Source organism: Anabas testudineus, chromosome 19 (genome assembly GCF_900324465.2).
Source record: "Anabas testudineus chromosome 19, fAnaTes1.2, whole genome shotgun sequence".
NCBI lineage: Eukaryota > Metazoa > Chordata > Actinopteri > Anabantiformes > Anabantidae > Anabas > Anabas testudineus.
This window is the reverse complement of record NC_046628.1, coordinates 1,363,962-1,384,979: the sequence shown is the minus strand read 5'-3', so window position 1 is coordinate 1,384,979 and position 21,018 is coordinate 1,363,962. Positions and strand designations below refer to the sequence as shown.

General features: G+C 40.2%; 1 protein-coding gene across 1 annotated transcript; it reads right to left on the bottom strand.

Moving 5' to 3' along the window:
- Positions 1 to 2,055: 2,055 nt before the first annotated feature.
- Positions 2,056 to 13,420, bottom strand: bms1 (BMS1 ribosome biogenesis factor). The gene is made up of 23 exons (XM_026351899.1): positions 13,340 to 13,420; positions 12,261 to 12,441; positions 11,903 to 12,093; positions 11,522 to 11,601; positions 11,193 to 11,381; positions 10,948 to 11,090; positions 10,680 to 10,801; positions 9,918 to 10,111; positions 9,665 to 9,807; positions 8,919 to 9,460; positions 8,471 to 8,572; positions 7,775 to 7,929; positions 7,586 to 7,667; positions 7,370 to 7,449; positions 6,348 to 6,542; positions 6,058 to 6,246; positions 5,465 to 5,645; positions 5,158 to 5,216; positions 4,872 to 4,994; positions 4,468 to 4,615; positions 3,962 to 4,137; positions 2,625 to 2,786; positions 2,056 to 2,390 (listed from the first exon to the last, which is right to left on the bottom strand). Exons 2-23 carry the CDS (start codon positions 12,431 to 12,433, stop codon positions 2,163 to 2,165), a joined length of 3,657 nt encoding a protein of 1,218 aa, XP_026207684.1. The 5' UTR covers positions 12,434 to 12,441; positions 13,340 to 13,420; the 3' UTR covers positions 2,056 to 2,162.
- Between the last annotated feature and the right edge of the window lie 7,598 nt (positions 13,421 to 21,018).

The window sequence follows — 21,018 nt, the reverse complement described above, 5'->3', positions numbered from 1 at the left end:
AAAGAATCAGTCTGAGCACAGAACCCTGTGGAACTTCCTTGCTAATGTTGCTGTGCATAAAAGACTCATCATTAACATGTACAAACTGGTATTTATCTGATCAGACATGATTTAAACCACTCTAGTGCTTTAATCCCAAATGACATGTTCCAGTCTGTATAATACAATGTTGTGATCGATCTAACATGACGAGTACAGAGAGTAGACCATTGTCTGATGCTAATAGAAGATTATTAGTGACCTTTACCATTGCTGTTTCTGTACTATGATGTACTCTAAATCCTGACTGGAAATCTCCATACAAGTTATTGCTACGCAGGTGGTCGTGCAATTTCTTAGAAACTATCTTTTCAAGAATTTTAGAGATAAGGGGCAGATTAGATATTGGTCTATAATTTACTAAACCCCCTGAGTCCAGAGTAGGCTTTTTGAGTTGGGGTTTGACTACAGCAACCTTTAAAGCCTGTGGTACGTAATCTATTTGTAAAGATAGATTGATCTGATGGATGGATATTAAAGTCACCCACTATAATGACTTTATCTGCACTAAGAACTAAATCAGATAGAAACTCTGAGAATTCAGTTAAAAACTCAGAGTAAGAGACAGGAGGACGGTACACAATAACAAACAGGACTGGTTTTTGATTTTTCCAGTTAGGATCAGAGAGGCTAAGAGCGAGGCTCTCAAATGAATTGAAACTATGTTTAGGTTTGGGGTTGATTAAGAAGCTTGAGTGGAAGATTGCTGCTACTCCTCCACCCCGACCTGTGTTTCACATGATAATTTATATGACTTGAGGGGGTCGACTCATTCAGAGAGACATGTTCATCCTGCTGCAGCCAGGTTTCAGTAAGACAGAATAAGTCCATTTGATGGTCAGTTATCAAATCATTTACTAACAGGGATTTAGACAAGAGAGACCTGATATTTAAAAATCCACATTTGATTGTTTTCTTGTTATTTTGTTCTAAGAGAGGAGTCGTCTTTATTTTTATTAGGTTTTTATGAATAACTCCTCTTGTGTTAGTTTTAGATATAAATAATTTAGGTACTCGGGGAGCAGACACTGTCTCTATGGGGTTATGGTAGTTTTTGGGGGGTGACGGCTGTAAGGAAGCTGCAGAGAGGTGTGTGGGGTGCGTCCTGCGTCCTGGGCTCCACTGTTAGGGTTTAGGTTGTCTAATAAAAATTTTCTAGATAGTAAAAAAGCAGCATCTGAAGTGGGATGGATGCCGTCTCTTCTAATCAGCCCAGGACAAACATTCCTCCAATGTCAGAATGAAACTTATGGCAGTGCTTTGCTAAACAAAAGAAATTTGGTTTAAAAAAATCAGCCCCTCCACTCTAACATAGCCCACCCCAGCTGCACCAATATTCAGTCATTCAAAACAATAGATAAGAAGAAAATGAAGCAAAAAATGAAAACTAAACTAAAACTGACAAAACTCAAAAAGTATAGAAGATACAAAGAAGCTGGCCTAAAGGGGAAAAGTTGAAAGTGTCTGCACCCATTTACAGTTTACATGACAAAGACAAAGTTTGACAATATGGGAATTCGATAGGAATTTGAATTACGACTCTTATAGATGGCCATCTAAAATGTAAATGAAAATGTAAAAATAGCATGTCGCCTAAAAAGAAATGTTTACAACTAGTTAACAACAGAAGAAACGGTAGAACACAAAAAAAAAAAGAGTGAAGATAATAATAGTGTGAGAGCTGTCAGCTCTCCCATTCATAAATAGCGAAGATAAGAACAGGGTGAAAGCTTCAAGTTCTCCCACTAATAAATATTGCTAAATAAGACTAAGTTAATTTTAAAGCATGAAGGAGAAGCCAGAAAAAAGGTGTCTCATATTAAAATTCCTAATCCTTGGTCTAATATCTGTAATGTTAGTAAGTCTTATTTATTGGAATTACAGAGAAACAATGAACTAAGAGACTGTGACGCAATCTCTGACCCTGTGAGGTACAGCTGAAAGCTTCATGTGTCAGGACTGAGCTCTCTTTACTATTTTATTAAAACAAGCTCCAAAAGTCAGACATTTTACTTAACAGATGACTCTCACTTTAATACAAAACAAGAAAGCAGTTCAAAGAGCAGAGAATTCAGTCACACACAGTCTACAGAGGTTTGCCTCATTAGTCCAGATCCACAAACTCAGTCATCCTGTGGCGCCCCCTTTAGACTGGACTTCTGCTTCTTCTGGTCGGTCTGGCCCATCATTCGGTACAGTTTTTTACGTGCCTCCTTTTGTCTCTTCAGCTTAGCATCCTCCTGTTTCTCCTTCTGTTGCAGGAACTCCTTGTGTTTGGCATGCTGCACTGTGTGGGCTTTCTTCCTCTTGTAGTTGTGAACTGTGCTCAGAGAATGAAGCAGGGCTGCCACCTACAGGAACGGCAAAAGAAAAACAACACTTAGTGATATGGATATGTTTGACTACAGGGAGTGGAACAAGGTTGTTGTGTAGTTTTTTCATGGTTTGGCCATGATTTGTTCTATTGTTTTCACCATGTGTATGTCTGAACTGTCTGATCGGTGTTTCCTTATAACTAAACATAAAACTAGGACTGACTGTAGCCACTCAGCTGCTGTTCTGACATTGTAGTCAAGTTGGCTCACCTTCCTCTCGTGAGGCTCCCTGATCACGCTAGGACGCTGCAGGTCTCTGGGGGTCTTTCCTTTGGGTTGCTGCTGTTTGGGTTTGCTTCTAAATGGCAAGGCCTTCTGGAGCTCCTTGGGGATATGGAGGGGGTTGAAGTGCCTCTGGCCTCGCATCACCGGCTGAAGGGAAAATTATATTTAAATGTAAGTGTCAAGTTAAGATTACAGTACAGTTAGAGTTTACAGTCAAGCCAGCCAGCCCTCGGTCAACAGACACACCAACAAATCTATTCTAGGGCTTCAACCAATGATTATTTATAATTGATCTATACTGTTCAGCGCATTGTTTTGTCTATAAAATGTCAGAATAATGAGAATATGCTGTAAGAAGCTGTTTTGTTTAATAAATTTAAACACTTCCAATATCTTGGTATTAACAGTTTCACCTTTTCATTGTCAACCCTCTTATTTATGAAAGACACTTAAAAGGGAAAGAAATTAGTAAACTGACCACAGAATAACTTTTTTTCTATATGCAACCTACACTGTACCTACAACTGTACAAAAGTGTGGGGTTAATGTAGTAAAAGACTATTGTAGCTGAAAACAGCTGTTATTTTTAACGGAATATGTACACAGATGTACATCTTCAGCAAACAATGACAGCCATTGAAAGGCAATTATTTTTATAAGAATAAAAGAATAATTGAGAATATAATAAGTAAAGATGCTCTGGATTGAAGATGGATCACTCTATTGCATTGTCTAGAAATGCAGAAACAGTTCCACGTGTGGTTGTACAGCCTTGTTCCAGAGTGGAGCAGCTTCTCTGATAAACAATCTCTGTTAGCAGCTACAGAGAGCACTTTAACCAACAAGTTACTCTCAGAGTTAATGTGTGACAGCTGAAATGACCTGTTGCCTCAACATGTGTCATTGTAACCAGTAAATCAACAGTGGCTAAAGATGAGAGGCTGTTGGCTGATTGTTCTGTACACTGTAACATACTTACAATAAATAGCATCACGGTGCATTTTGTCTTGTGGCATCATGTCATATTAGTGACTGTATAATCCAATTGTCAGTTGAGTTCAAGTTCAGTAAAAAGATTATCTGATTTTTAGTTGGTTTCTAGCAGCCCGTCATTTTTTGTGGGTAAGAACTGCTGCGGAAATCTCCAACACACTATATCAAATGATAACCTTCCTCCTCAGTGCTGTAGTTTGTAGTTTGATTATTGCACAGTATACCTTTTAAGATTTACTTTCTGTAGCACTGAACATGTTCAATTTCTCTTGATCCTTTGTTCCCTTCCATCAGATCAGCTGTTTGCAGGTCCATCAGAAGAAGCCTACCTTGTACAGAGAGTCACTGTTGGGTTTGTTGTGGATGCCCAGGTCATTTTTGAGCTGGCCCAGAGTCCTCATGCCAGCCCAGCTGTCCTTCTGACCAACAGGCAGCAGCAGGGAGGTGACAGGGTTGTAAAGCTGAGGAACGGACACTGGATACCAGGAGCGCAGGAACACGATGTCTGCAGTCACACACACACAGAGCAAAACACATCAACAGCTTTACATAATTGTCTAATGACCTTGACTTAGTTCCCACAAAATCAAGAGAGTGATAATAAAGATAGCAAGTAGCTTCACTTTAAAGGTAAGTTGTTTTCCAAATTAACACTACACTTCCCAGAAGCCCTGATGCATTCAACATGTTGTGGCCTTTCTTTACCAAGTTCACATCTTATTGAAGGAGGTATCATAACTACCAGATTGCCAGGGTGAATATCCTACATTACCTCTGTCGGTAAGGTTACGGAACTACAGTATACAGTTCTGCACGCTTCATAGAAGACACTCACCACTCATGAGCAGGCGGTCCTCAAATGTGGCTCGGAAAGCACCTGGTGGTGTTGCAAGCGCCTTCTTGATCTGACCTCTGACCCCTGACACAGTTCGTACAGAGGCACCTTCAAATTTAGCAACTTCCAGTACTGTGTTGAACATATCCTATGAACACAGAAGTGAGGTCAATGAGGTACTTGTTAGTAGTACTATTAATGCATATTATACAGTATATCACTATCCTGTGCCACCCCACCAACATCTTATGCCACCGCACATACAATGTACAATGTTCACACTGGTGAACCTAACCTAAGAAACCTTGACCTGAATGATGTTGCAGAACAACCAGTCACTACAAGACATTTAAAAAACAGTAAATAACAATAAACTCAACGTAGGTTAAGAGCAGTTTGTTTACCTTAACGAAGCATGTGTTCTTGAAGATCTTGTAGGGGTAACCGATCAGTTTGAGCTTCTTAACTATAGTCACAGATTTATCCAGTTCAAGGATCACTCCTGTGGCTGCAATACGGAAGTTAGCCTGCAGAGAGAAAAATGCAATTCTTAGCTAAACTAAACGTTCTCACCTCTATTATAACTGGTATTTTATTCATGCTATGTCAGTTACCTGATCTTTAACAATGTAACTGAAGCAGCTGATCATACCGACTTAAACTAGAGCAACTACAGACAGTAAGACTTACTTTAGTTCCTGCTACTGACTGGACAGCCAGGAAGCCTGTGCCCTGAGGTGTGATGGGACCTTCAGTCAAAATCAGACAAAAAATACATTTTCATTTCTGCAGAGTTGCTTGTTTCAAACACACAAAACTGTGAAAAGCTAAAACACACATGAAGCCTTTTCCTTCAAGTAGCCTATGAAAACCAAAATCACACTCTCATTTTCTGCCTGAGGATTTAAAGAGACACCATGTAGTTAATGTCCACTGTGATTCAAATCTAAGTCATTGTTGTACAGCAGCAGTTAACAGCGTTTTAGCAGCGTCTCACCCCAGATAGAGGCTCCACAGTGCATGTGCTGTGGCGTGTATTTGAGCAGGCGGTGACGTCTGTTGTGGTCCTCGATGTGGTACAGGGGGATGGTCTGGAAGCGCCTCCAGCCTAAGGACAAGATGAGGGGGTCGCGTGTCTTGAGGATGCGGTCATACCAGCGGTGTTTCTTTAGCCGCATCTGACACAAACACACACACGTAAACAAACAAACACAAAGTTCAGAAATTGACTGAAATGTTACAAAGAAGAAGTGGAAGGGTCAGTTCTGAATACATAAAGAACTATGGTGAATACTAAGATCTGACAAGCATCTGATTGACAAGAGGTTAGGATTTGTCACAGACATATGTCAGAATACTGTAGTGGTAATTAGTGATAACAGTGCCTTACTACAAAACAGCAGGTGGTGCTGCTGGAAACTAATGGCTGTATTCTGCCTAGCTTATGATGAACACTCTAGCCTTTCATTTACTGTAAGAATGTTGATTTGCGCACTGATCAAGTCAAGATTAGTTAAATGTGAAATTCACAGGACATCCTAAGGCAATATTATAAGGTTATATTAGCCATGTGTAAACCATTACACACACCTGCAGGTATCCTATGTTGCCTTCACTCGTGCCCAGACCTCCAAGGATGATGGGGTAATGGGGATCGAAGTTGGTGACAAACTCACAGGGAAGAGAGGAGATTTCTACTCTGACATACATTCCCGGCCTAAAGCCTTCATACAGAACTCTGGTCTCGTCATCCACATCCTCGAACTCTGCTCTATTCAGCTGAGGACACAAACACACAGCAGGTCAAATTAGAAAACGGAGACAGCTGTAAGTAGTGAATCACAGAATGTAGATTATCTAGTGAAACAAAGACGGTTTACCTCAGCCTGCTTCTGCATCTCCTCCTTCAGGTCGTCAAAGTAAGTAGAGTCTCCGTCATCATATTCTGCATTAAACCGCTCCTTCAGTCTTCGTTTCTTCTCCAGAAGCTTTTTCTTCTGAGTCTCCTCATCATCCATCTTCACCAGACTTTCCTCAGCTTCATCCCCATCCTCATCCTCATCATTCTCACTATCCTGTAGGTCACAAGGTGCACAAGACAAGACAATATTATCACCTGAGCTATCTGTACAGGACACAGTATGTTTCAGATACAATCAGCAGACCAAGTGAGTAAGTCTTAGTAAAATCATTTCTCTTTGGGATTTACTACATCAGTGTTTCAAATACATTGCCTCAGACTAAGGTGAATTGGGTCTTTTGAGTCAATGGAAATCAGTTACTGGACGGATTTGTGGGGAATTTCTTTTAATGGTTGTTTCAATAAGCATGAAAGATCTGATTTTTTTGGTATTACTTTAATTGTCATTAATATCTTGATTAATTATTGATCTGTTTATGACAAATCAATGCAAACCATGAATCCAAAAAAGTTATACTTTTTTGCACTGATATGCTATCTCACCAGCATGCCAACAAGATAAGATATATCATAATGATATATCGGAATGCCCCAGGAAGAGCTGCAAAAAGCTACTTGGGAAATGGTTACCAGGACTACCTCGCTGAACGTGCAGCCACTGTGATGGAGCGGTGCAGAAAATGGATAGGTAGCAACTCTAGTGTTTTATACACGGAACTCAAAGATTAAAAATGGCAATAATTCCTTCATTATTCACCCAGTGCAAACACCTTAAACAGTGTTAAAGCCTCTCAGTCAGTTTCCCTCAGCTTACCTCAGCAAGGTTTTGTTGAGACACTAGGAGATTTATAATTTCAGGTTGTCCATCTGTCCATCAATCACATTCTTGTGAATTCAATATCTCAGAACACCTTTACATAATCTCACCTACATAGTCGATGGACTATATTTAACTCAGCTCATCAAAACACCAGGACATACCTCAGCCTGATCCTGCTGCCCAGTTTGACCCTTGTGGACTTCTCCTGTTTCCAAATCCTCAAAGTCACCATAGAGTTCTTCTACATAAAGCAGAACAACAAGCTGGATGTTAAGTTTTTCTTTCCACCAATTGTTTTGTGCTCTTCAACAGTGAGAAACAAAACAGTTTTCCCTCATCACAGAACTTCTTAACTCATTTGTAGCACCACTACTTACCATCCTCCTTCAGTAGTGTGGCAGCATCTTGGTCTTCCTCCCATTTACCTGTTACAAAGCAGTCCCTGATGGAGTTCAACATCTGAAAAACATATTTTATTTTCATTATAAAGTCCGTTTTGCATAACCACAGGAAGAAGGAAGCCAACATCTGTTATGAATTTTAGAATAATGTCACCATGATAATACCTCCTCCAAGTCCCAGTTGTGGGAGTTGTCGGGGTTGAAACGGGAGCAGTCCAGGGCGTTTGCCTGAAATTTTTTGCTCTTCTGTGGGCGACTGACTCGAAAAATCCCCCCCAACTCCTTTTCATCCTCATCCTCAGAATCATCGACCTCAACAACTAGGGAAAAACAAAACAAACAAAAAATATACAGTTTTTAAAGTAGCTATATTCGGATCTCTCTCATGACACATTGTTGATACAACATGATTCATACAGAAATAGCAACAACACCATGCTTTGAAACATCCTCTTTATAATAATACCGAGGCAAGAAAAAGTATGCGAACCTTTTGGATTTGTCATAAAATGTAATCTGATCTTAAAGTCAAGAATATTGATAAATATGATGTGCCTAAAAATAATAACACAAACAAATAGTGCTGGTGAAAAAAGTATATGAACCCTTGGAATAATCTTTTGACATGACAAATAATTCTTTTGTGTTATAACTTTAGGTACATTGTATTTGTTAATACTCTTGACTTAGATGAATATTAGATCACATTTCATGACAAATCATAAGTTTACTTAAGAAGTGAACCATTAAATTCCAAAAAGGTTCACATACATTTTCTTGACATTGTATATATGTCAATATACAATTATGCTAAATGATTCCCTGAATCTTCTCTGAAAAGTAGTACGGGCAATTGATTACCTGAACCATAAACCAGTTTTCTCAGATTGGGGGCAGCTTCTTGTTGCCGTAGAAATGCTTGTGCTGCCTTCTGCTGAAGACCTTCCTTCCACCTCAGAGCCCCTGAGGACAGAGTCGGGAAAAACTCAGGTAATCATGGAATGACTTTAAATGCACATACGACAACTGGCTACTGAAAATTAACATTTGCCGCAGATCAGTAATCAGATTGGTCTATTTTGGAAGCAGTCACAGATCTTAACCTATAGACACAGGAGACACTGCTTCCTGTCTTTTCTTTTTGCTGCATGCAGTGAGCTGACTGACATCATTGTAAGAGGAAAAACAGTAAGACAGACAAAATGCTCTTTTTCATGACACAAACTGAGTTTAAAAAAACAAAACCCACTGCAGTGAATGTTTGAGTCATAATAATAAAATAATAAATAACATGTCTAACATCCTTTACCTTGCTCCTTCTCCTCGTCTTCCTCCTCACTTGATTCGCCAGTCTTCACAGTAGCTTCAGCAGCACCATCCTCTTCTTCCATCGATTCATCTTCCTCCTCTTCATCATCACTGTCTCCCTCTGACTCTTCAGAGCAGTGCCCAGAGTCTCCTGCTCTGCCACCCTCCTCGTCAGTCATCTCCAAGTCATCTTCACTGTCAGCAAATACTGGGGCCTCCGTGATCACTTCCCCCCCTCTCTTCTTCTCCTCTAGTTTCTGCTTCTTTACTGGTGGAGCGTCGCCTGGTTCATTCTTTTCACCCTTTGATTTGTCTCTCACCTTCTTGAGATATGTTGACAAGTTTTCCTCCTCCTCATCTTCTTCCTGCTCCTCCTCCTCCTCCTCCTCTTCGTCACTGTCCTCACTAACACCATCTTCATTATCACTGGACCCACTGCCTTCATCATCCTCCTCTTCCTCTTCCCCAGGGAAAACCACCATTCTCCTCTCTCTCTGGGTGTTGGAATCCCAGACACGCTTCTCACGAGGACCCTCATCCTCTCTAGCACACAAACAAAACAAGAACATTTACTTTAGCATCATTTTTCTTTCCAGATAATGTTAAGTTTATTTAACACATCACATATGCAGACAGAAAGTTCCAAATGATGAAAAGCACATTTCCTTTTTGACTTCAGTATTTCAGTACTGTAGTAGACCAGAAGGAGTAAGAGAGAGGAGCAGTAGCTGCACCACAGCGTCTCACCCGCTCTGCTGCTCTATGTCTGTGGGGTCCAGGGTGGCAGAGCCACTGAACAGAGACACCTTACTAGCAGCCATCTTTGCATCCAGGGTGGCATGTGTGTCGATGAGTGACTGGACCAGCTCTGTGGTGGGCCGCACCTCCTCCTGTGGTAGATGAAGAAGAATACACTTCACACCAAGAACGCTTGTCATCTGAATTTTGAACTTAAAAGTTAAGCCTTGGATTGTTCAGATATAAAGTAAAACACACACACCTGCTGCTGATTGACATGGCTGGCAGGTAGGTCGATATACACAGCATCTTTGTCATACACAACGCCCCCGACCCCGGCCATCGGCGCATAGAGCAGTCGTTCCTTCTCATTTAGTGCCCTCTTCTTCTGGGCATCAGGCAGGGGACACGGGTCAGGCAGGAAGTTCACATCTGCCACCTGAAAGTCTCCTACACCTGAGAACAACATGCAGTATACCTATTATACATGTTTATACGTGTATAAAGACATGACTAAAGGTAGACCTGTTTTTTCATCACAGTAATTTGCAGCAGCAAAGCTTATTGAATACATTTTGTCAGGGACTAAAAAATATTACTACTTTTTTAAAATATTAATACAACTACTACTACTACTACTACTACTACGTACATTGCATGTGTAAGTATATGACAGAATCACTGAACACTAAATGCTTATAAGTCCTGATGCTTGAACATCTGCTACGCTATCAATTACAGATAACATTACAAACTAAAACTACATAAGGAGACATTAGAAAGTTAAAGCTGTTCTGTGGGGGGGAATTGGCTCAAATCCCTCCTGCTCATGTGCAGGCCTGATAAATAGTTACTAGAAATGTTTATTTGAAGGTCCTTTGACAAAAGGGGTCACACCAGTTAGTGAAGGTTTCACATATTTTTGGCAAACAAACACTTAAGACTGGACTTGAACAAAAATGAGAAAAAATAATAAGAAATAACGTTTTCACTATTTTTCTGTAACAGTACTACACTTATGTACCTGGTATATGGACCTGGCCCTTGTTTTTCAAATATGTCCCTCTTAGGTAGCCGTAGAGTGACACAGTTCGATCGCATTTGGGGTCTGTCCTCAACTTCTCAGGGTCGGTCAAGTCCTCCATACTGTGTCAGGAGGTAGTGTTGAGAAATTAATACTTAATTGGGTACAAAGTAAAAGCAAGGACCACATTACAGGTAATGGATTATTCTGCTAACACTGAACTCATAGGAGTTAGGAGGAGTATGTGGCTTTCTAGGTCAACACTCACCGGTCAACCAGCACATAGGGATGGGAGGTCTGCCACAATAGAGGACGAAACTTCATGACGGAGATGAAGCGGCCCAGGTTCTTCACTTCCTGAATCTGATACTCACCGTACACCATACCAGACAGGTAGAACAGCTTGGCCCCCTGACAGGTTCAAACACATCACGTAAAACATTCGCACTGACGTACAAGTTATTGTTTCAGCAAAAATTATTCTGCATACGAGCACACAAGCGTGTTGTGTACCTGGTAAACCTCTGTCCAGAAGCGATGTTTCAGGTTCTTCTTTGTTTTCCTCAGTGTCTTATTGTTCTTGAACGAATCCAGGTGAGTCAGCACACCCATGATACGAGGAAAGCCGTGCACCTGACAGATGTTGAGAAACTCAAATGTTTCCATCTCAAAACCAAAGCTGGCGTCGATTAACATCAGAACCTGGAGAGAGACAACACACATTATTTACCCCCTCTAGACTCTATTCAAGCTAAGTGAGTCTGGTTACAAAAGGCTGGAATGATTATATTATAAAGTGAACTAGCTCTGCTTGGTATTACATGTATTAAATATAAACTTACCAGGTCTGCTACTTTTGCGAGGTCAATCATAGTGTTTATGTCATTATTACACTCTATGAAAGTGAGACGGCGCTTCTTTCCTAGAGAATACAAAGAGCAGATATTTATTAAACCCATATATTATTATTGTGACACAATGATTCTAAAGTTGGCCATAAAATGTTGTCTAACATTGAAGAATTTTCCATTTTTAAGGTAGCTTGTGACATTATTATGCAAATTAGCAGCTGAAAGGGACAGACACAGCTGGAATCATTCATATAAATGCAACTAGAGGGATTTCTATTAAAAGGTTAGTGTAAGAATGTCAATGGAAAACTGTCTTGACAGTAGTTATGGAAGAAACCTTCACAACAACAACAAGTCATCAGCCAAACTCACCAGAGACAATGGTCACAGGTCCACATATGTCACCCAGCTTCTGCCGTGTGAAGTTTTTGATCAGGCAGCGGATCAGGGTGCTTTTTCCCACCTTGGGGGGCCCAACGACAACAATAATAACTGGTGGTGGCTCCAGTGGAGACCTGTCTACAAGTGGGATGTGATGCTTTTTGGTCTTTATGTCCTGGGCCCTGAAAAGGAAATGTACCCAGGAAGGAGTTAGATACAGTCTCTTTAATTACTCATGCTTTTACTTGTGGGCTACACTTGGGTTTAGCTCAGTTATTGATTATTGTCATGTTAGGTTCAGAGTGACTAAAGTGTCAGTGTAAACATAAAAAGAGCCATCAGCACTAACCTGTGGAAAGTCTTGGCCATGCGGACTGCAGACTGAACTGCAAACGCTTTGGGGTTGCGTTTGCGCTCATCCTCCTCTGTTGAGGCTCCCTGCTTCCTGAGCTTCTTCTTCTCCGCCTTTGGTCCGCTGTGCTTCTGCTGATGTCGCTTCTGTACCACCCCCTTCCCGTCCATCTTGTCCACTGCAGCACAAAAACACAGATATAAGTGAGGTATGAATGGAACTATAGAACATATATCCAACTAGAAAGGGAAAGCTTTATTCAATTACTTTTGTAAAAGTAGTTTGGAAATGTATATTTTAAATATGTTGTTGCTACATACTTAACAATAACTTTCTTTAAAGAATCACTTTGTCAAGCTAAGTGCAAAGCATCTACCAAAAATCTAGTAAAATTTTCAGGTGTTTAAAGAGAACAACTATAAAAACAACAACATAGTGCATAGTCTTTGAAATCACTTTCGTAGCAGTTTTGTGTAAATCAACAATTTCCTACAAAGAGCAGATTATTTAAACAGTGCATCTGCCAACAGGCTCTTGAGGACTGACTTCATTGATTTTGCTTCCCATGGTTCTAGCTTGAGTAGTAAATGTATTCGAATGGGAGGTCTGTTGTTTGAACATCTCACTGCTTCCAGATTATTAGTTCAGATGATGCCATCTGGTTGCTCAGACTATGTAAATTGGAGTTTTAGTCAACTCATTCCTCTAGATTACATCATTTGAACTGAAAAACACAGGATCACCTGGTGGAGTCAGAGGAGAGTTTAACACCAGACATTCACACATACTTTAGAACCATACAAAGCAAGCTGAAAATTGATGAAGTCGCCACTTTAATTAAACTTTCTCCAACCTGGTGAGCATCTTTTATTTTCAGCAACTATACTGAGACTTTACGTCAGTGGGGGGGGTAACATAGTGAACCATGAGGAGTCTAGGCTCAGGTTTGTGCAGAGCACAACAAACACTCCTGTGGAGACTGAGACTAGTCAACTGTTCGCTAGCAGCGTCTTCACAACATAAACACAGTCAGTTTACAGTTCCGAAACCAAACAGATAACACGAAGTCACATTACCTGTGTAAGAACCAACTGTAGCCTGAAACCAGTCAATGCCTGTTTTCTTTTCTCCTTACATGTGTACGCTGACCTCCGACCCGGAATAGTACGGAAGTGTCACTCCATGGTAAAACCGAGTGGAAACAAAGCGGATGAAAAGGTTCCGCACAGTGAGCTGCCGTTCTTTACAGTGTCGCCCCCTGCAGGCTGAGTGGAGAAGAACGAGGCACAACATGTAGTTTATTGATTCCAAATGAAAGAGGGTGAAAGGCGATGCACGGATTTAATTCAAGTGCAAGTCAAAAATAAACGCAATTAAACAAATCAATGTGCTTATAACTGATAATGGAATACTTTGGTGAAAGAATAGTTCATCTCTCTTCTTTTTGTGAGAGGTTCTCTGCGTTGCTGCAGTGAAGATTTTGAGCCACTAGATGGAGCCAACAGCAAGTTACATTCTCTTTTCTGTGCAACATCAGATACAAACCAACTAAACAGCCACAACACAGATTTAATAATGCAATTGGAGTAGTAATGGATGAAATCATCATTATAGGTCGAGTGAAGAATGTAGTGGGAAAAAGTTTGTAACCGTTTTTTTTTTTTTTTTACAGAAACAAACCTAGGAGTGGTCTTTCCTCCCAGATCTTACAGTGTGTGATGCAGTCACCAGCATTCTTGTCATCTCTGCCATGATTAACATGGAGTTATGAAGAGGCCAATAAACACTGAGCTGCTCTTCTGGGTTTCAAAGCCTTTGAACTTTCTCTCCTTAACATCAAGTGCTTGTTGTCCTCTGGAGAATCCATTTACACCTCCCTCCTAATAATGTCAGTACCGTTCTCATTGCTACACCTGGTATTTAACCTGAAAAAAGCATAATGACACAGGGTCACAGCTACTGACAGTGCACCAGGGACTGATCATCAGCATTTATTGTGAATTTTATTCCATTTGAATGAAGTTGCCATTGTTTTCTTATTTTAACTTCATGCAAAAAATCCAACAACAATTAAACAATCATCACATCTAATGTCAGAAAGGCATAAAAAACAGATTACAGCTTCCTAGTTTTTGCCATGGATTGGTTATGAACTTTTTCTTGCCTCTGTACACACACAAACATCACCTAAACAGGAACAATTTACCTTTAACTAATCCCATCGTTTATCGTTTCAATAGAACTTATTTATTGTACGATTTTATATTAAGAGCCCCTCCACTCACCAAACAAGCCTACTGGCCATTCAGGCCCGAGTGATAATATTTCTTATTTGAAAGTAACAGAGTTCAGTTAAGAGACACAAAATGGCCTTAAAGAGATAAAACTGTGAATACGATAGACTGGCACAAATTTACCTCACACAGTTGAAAAATGACAACAACAACAAAAAACTACCACATACTTTTGCACAATAATCAAAAGAATCCCAAACAAACAAAAACAATAAAAAATAGACACACAGTGGCCCCAGATGTATTAAACTGGTCATTTGTGGTCATTTTGTGTCTCTTCCCGTCTGGAGCCTGCAGGAGAGGTGGGGGCTTTTACCAATCTGTGACCATGGGCTCTTGGTTTCCTCTTGGTTTCCGAGCTTTCATCATTAATACAACAATTAATTTATCTGAAGCAAGTGCTTACACTGCTGTAGTGGAGAATTAAAAGTAAAGCATGTGAACCTCAACCTGCTGAAGCAGTTGAAACAGCAGTTGAAGTGTGAGTGGTTAAAGAAGTCCTGGAAGGAGTTAGTTTTCATTTGAGTGATAAAACATAAAGAACATGTTAGTTTCAAGGGATGTAAAGTGCTGAAAGCAGCAAAGTGTCAAATGAAAAGCAATCTGCAATGTTGGGTGAATTGTAAGAGCTGAAAGTCATTTCACAATCAGTTAAAGTCTAAAAAGGACTGTGTAGGTGCTAAAAGCTGGTGAACCATAGACAACAAATGGTTAAAAGTTAAACCTTCAGTAATCGCTCATACATGTATTAACATAGTTTATTGATTTGTTTATTTTCACCTGGTATAGTGGTATATAGATACATAAACCCCATTTCTAAAAAAAAAAAAAAGAATTGTCATTTGATAATTCACTTTTAACATTTTATTTATCTAAAAGAAGGAACTTTCAGTGTCACTTGATTGAACTTGATTGTATTTTGAAAGCACACACACACACACACTTTCAGAATAAGAAGAAGCCAAACATCAATTTTGTGCAGAAATGCTGCTAGGTTAATTTTAGAATCTTTCAGACAAGGAGGTGATTTCATACATTAAAAAAATATATATATATATATATTGTAGATAGTTTGCAGATTGTTTACTCCTTTTTTTTCTGCATAAAGAACCTAAACTCAAGCACGAGTGTGTTTCTCTCTTTTCACTCTTTTTTGTGCTGGACTGACGGCCATCCTGACCCCTCTGTCTTGCTCCTTCTTATTGTTAGTGAGTCATTCCATGTGTTTTGGATGTGAAGCTTCATTGTCCACGACTCCCAGCATCTTCCTAGTCTCTCACTCTCCCTTGTGTTCACATCATCCCATCCATGTCTCTCTCTCCCCGTGTTTGTTGGTCTGCCTTCTTCCTAGGTCTAAATAGTGGAAAGGCGTTTGCAGATCAGGTCCTATCTGTTGGTGGTATCTGGAACTATTAGGGTTGTTGTTCAAGGCTCAGGGAAGGCGGCCAACTTGCTGTAATGACAGTGAACAGGTGATGTGACCTGGGATTCATACTGTGAGCTAGTTAGTGGGTGAGAAACAGGTGAGGTGGAAGCCAGGTGACTGGAAAAATCAAATTAAGTAACCTAATCTCTGTTACACCTTTATTTCTTCCTAGATCTCCTGAAATATTTCATCAATCCATATCTTACATCTGGAGGATGCTGGTCAAAGTCACTAGGGAGTAAGCAAACTTCCATTGGTCCTGTTGGTCCTGCTCAGGGCCAGTGCTGTCCCGATGTGTCATAGCCCCCCTCAAGGGTAATCTCCTTCAGTTTCTGCAAACTGCAGTTTCTGGCTTGTACTACACTTTCCAAAATCCCGTCCCGCCTCCTGCCACCATCTTCCATACCTTAAATTCACCAAATGCATCATATCTAACTGCTGATCCCCCCTTAAATGTGCATGGAAAATAAACATTGGCTCTATGGGTTATCACAAAATGTATCTTCTCATCTGAAAAGTTAGAACAATCCATATTTGAAAATGACACTATCTGATGTATCTTTTAACATGCCTTCCCCAGGTGGAGTAACCTGCTGTTTGCTCTGTCTCTCTGTACAATAGATGAATGAAAATGGGTCAGTATTTATAGTCCATGGTGGAATGACAGCGATTATAAGACATACATTTGAAATTTTCCTCCCCCATCCTTAAAGAGGGGGGAGGAATGGTAGAGATTGACGGGCACAGGTAGAAACGATCTCCTGTGGCGCTCTGTGGAGCATTTGATGTTAATAAGTCTTTGGCTGAACGTGCTCCTCTGTCCAGCCAACACACTGTGCAGTGGGTGTTAGGGATTGTCCAGGATTGAGAGCAGTTTGGACAACATCCTCCTCTCAGCTACATGTATGTTATTTATGGTAAATATCTGACTTCTTGTGCAATATAATCAACTACTAATGGAGATGGTATGAGCAATTTTATTTCCAGAAACTGAACAAGTAGAATACCAGTTGTGCAGAAATGTGATGTCTTCATTGTTGTTTTCCGCGACCCACTCACTGAAGTCCCCTTTTCACCTCTAAACCAGTATAAAGGCCCATTCATAGTTTCTGCCTTTGAATGGACACAGACTATGGACATGCTTCTGTCCTCATCACAATGGGGTATGTGTAATCATGTTTCAATTATATGCCCTACAAAACATTATGGCTACCTCTTGACAGCATGGAGAACTCCTTTGTTTCTTTATATCTGAACAAAATCTAAAAGTCAAAGAATTAATAGTGTGTGCATACACAGAGCAGAAAGTAAAACCAAGGATGGGAAATAAACAGTATTCTGTGGTCAGTTTACCTGTCTGTGCAGATGATACATGCAGACTCACATTTTTGGCTTTCCATTGTATTTGTTGCAATTGCAAGTCAATTGTTGCGAACAACAAATATTTGATTACTAAGTTTTGTTACTAAGTTGATAAGCCTTCTAATTATTGTAATTGAGTCATTTACAACACCTGAATACTAATACCTGAGTGTGAGGGTGTGAAGAGCACAGGTAAGCGGGGAGAGGAAGGACTGTGCAGAGCAGAGAGGACTGATGTTTATATGAAGGGTTTAGCTTAAGTTGCATATTGTGGTTTTACCCATCCATCCATCTATTATCCTTCTGCCTTACCTCTTAATGGTGGTGGGAGTGCCGGAGCCTATGCCAGCTGTAACTGGGTGAGAGCCAGGGTACCCCCTGGACAGGTCACCAGTCTATGTCAGACAGACAACCACTCACAGCTATGGGCAATTTGGAGTCACCAACTATCCTAACATACATGTATTTGGACTATGAGAGAAAGCTAAGGAAACTGGAGAGAACCCGTGCAGACACAGGAACAACACGCAAACTACACTTGGAAAGGCACTTGGCCCAACCTTGGATTTTAACCTGGGTGCTATTTGCTGTGAGGTGACAGTGTTAACTACCACTAGCCCTAACTAACCCTAGTTTTAACCAGCTATGTGTAAATTACTTTAACAACCACAAGTAAAACATTTAGGCTCCAAACCTTGGTTCTCAAGGACCCATGTCCTGCTTGTATCGCAGCTATTCAGGTTCTGACTGACACACCTGATCCAGGTAATGGACAGTGGGTAAAGCAGGGACAGTTGGAAAACAGTCAGGGTAGGGAAGGCTTGAGGATCAGTGTTAGGAAACACTGCATTAAAAAATGCATCCACCTGAATAAACTGAAGCAAAAGCAATTGGAACCCCAATCCAACAAACTTTGTAGGGTGAATGTAAGCTGTAGATGAGATTTAATATTCTCAGACACCGACTATTAAAAGTCCCAGATCAGGATTTGGGCCAAAAAGACTTCATTCATAATCCTGAAAAATCCTGTGTTGGGGTAACAGCTGCCCAACTGAGAAGACTGAGTAGTAAGAAGTAAGAAAGTAACAAAAAGATTTAACTGTGGCTCAATGTTCCACTCCCACCCACCAAAACAACTCTCACACACACACACACACACACACACACACACACACACACACACACACACACACACACACACAACTTGATGAATTGGTCCACTTTTGATGTTGTGGTGTTTGTAGTGGAATGATCCGTCATTTAGTGGAGATGACCTGGTGTTATCAAAGAGTACGAGAGAACAGAGCAGAGAGAGATGAATGAGACAATAACAAATCCACAGCCAATATTTCCACATCACTGGGTCTGAACTATAAGGACACATACTGTTTACAGGGTTTAGGGTCATGGGGACAGTCTGGGTCCATCTGCTTCAGCCTCTTTTGACCTGAAGTAAGAAAAGCTCGGATAAGATCTGATCTGGCTCGTCAGTCGCAGCCTTACAGCCCAACATATTATTATACATGAAATTATTACTGTATGACTGATATGGATTTATATCTGTGAGCTAGAAAGTTAATAGAATGTGCACAAGATTAAAAGTTCAACAAAACAATTGTACTTTCATCATCACTATGACAGTGCTCCTCTCTCCCTACAACGTCACAGTCATGGTCGCACACATTTCACAAATATAACTCATGTCATGTAATTGTGGAATTGGAAGACTATGTTTAGCTGCATGACTTTTAAAATTTGTAATCACATACACACACAAATCAACAAAAAGGCCTTGTCAATCATCCGTGACCTATGAGCTGGCCTCGATCAGTTGCTTTCACTTCCCTGTTTTTGGATCTGTGGATTCCCCTCGTAACAAACACACAGATACAGTTGTTATGGCACAGACGATATTGAACCTCGCTCCATTTAAGGCAAAATAGCATTTGCATGTCTTAGTTAGCAGCCATGTTGACGTATAGCCATTATTTACATCCTGTGTAATGGACTAATATGCAGGCAGTGTGGTAAAGAGTCCTGTGACAAGTTGTTAAGGTAGTCTTTGTTGATTTGCAGCCATAATGTCTTAGTTTTTCTTTTTTAGTATGATTTGGCACATCTGCCAATGAATTACAATGTATTTTCCAACAAAGCTGTGACACTGTGTCAAATGTAAAGAGAAACAGAAAGCAGTGATTTGCAAATTACAAAGACACATTCAAAAGAACATCTGAGAAATGCATATTGAACTCTGATGTCAGCAACACAAAGACAAATTTGGGATGTAAGTCTGAGAACTGAGGAGACCAACTGCTTTAATATGACCCCGACAGGTCTGGACTGCACCTGGACTCCAGACTCTTTTACTACTGAGCCATGCTGTTGCAATACTCAGAGAATGTAGTTTGTCATTGTCTTACTGAGATAAACAAGACCTGTGTACTGCATATCATTCAGCTTTAATGGCGCCTTGACAGAGGCTCTAATGTGTACGGACAACAAGGCAGACTGCACCTCTTGTCTTTAGCCTGGTTAAAATGGGGTCATTTAAAAAAAAATAAAATAATAATAATAATAATAAAATCTAATTTTGTAATAATAGCATGACTCAAAATTAGATTTTGCAGGATGGTTTTCAGAGGTGTTCTTAAGCCCCAACTGAGTTTTCTACTACAGAATCATATATGTCTTTTATGTCATCCGTATCATGATCCACCTAATGTGGTTCATTTTGCTGATGAATGAGTTTGTACAACATCTGAATGTAGAAATGCTGCAGATAACAAATCATTAGATAGTGGAGGGAAAAGCCTGTTATATTGTCCTAGAGCTGACACAGAAATGCACGAGGTTAAACCATCATGAAAGACCGCAGACACTGTGCAGTATTTTAATGCTAAACTCGGACATACAGAGGAATAATGATAACTGCAACAAATAGAGAGTGAGCGCAAGCTGAAGAGATTCGTCTGATAACATTTCAGTAAGTTATCATTAGATCAACAGGAGTCTTGTGCGACTTCCTGACTAAAATCTCTACCCTACTGCTGCCACTATCTTTCCACTTTAAAGACATAACACAAAACTAGAGCAAGGGTCTAATCAGCAACAGTAAGTGAGAACACCTATGTAGGTGTACAGCACCTTTAACAGACTTTCCATCTTACTGTATTTCCCAAAAACGTTCACAGACAAAAGTTACACCATCAATTTTTTCACAGTTTAATTTTACACAATTACTGCAGTATTTTTTAGCACTGCAATAGTTTATTAGTTAGTAAAGTAGTAGTGACTATTCAATTTTCATGTGTTAATCTCTAACTCCCACAGACCCTACATGTTGTGTGACCATAAATGTGGCTTTCTATGTATGGATTTAAGCTGTAATGACTGTATTATTGTGACCACAGGAAGTGATTCATTGCAGACATTTGTGTTCATGTGTGTCAGGTCTTTGTGCAGCAGGGACATTATTCAGATATTACACTGTATTATCCATTCAAAAATTGAGGCTCCATCTCTGAAAGATCATAATATCCATTTCCTGTCTGACTCATGATCTGTGCACATACTGTATATCCACACACACACACACACACACACACACACACACACACACACACACACACACACACACACACACTCACATACCCTGAGATGTGTTCATAACAGC

Excerpts from the sequence above, each read along its gene's own strand:
- bms1 (XM_026351899.1), bottom strand. The coding sequence starts at position 12,433 with ATGGACGGGAAGGGGGTGGTACAGAAGCGACATCAGCAGAAGCACAGC. Across the intron at positions 10,802-10,947 it reads CCCTATGTGCTGGTTGACCG|TATGGAGGACTTGACCGACC; the intron begins GTGAGTGTTGAC and ends CTCCTGACACAG. Across the intron at positions 4,995-5,157 it reads AGTCAGTAGCAGGAACTAAA|GCTAACTTCCGTATTGCAGC; the intron begins GTAAGTCTTACT and ends TTCTCTCTGCAG.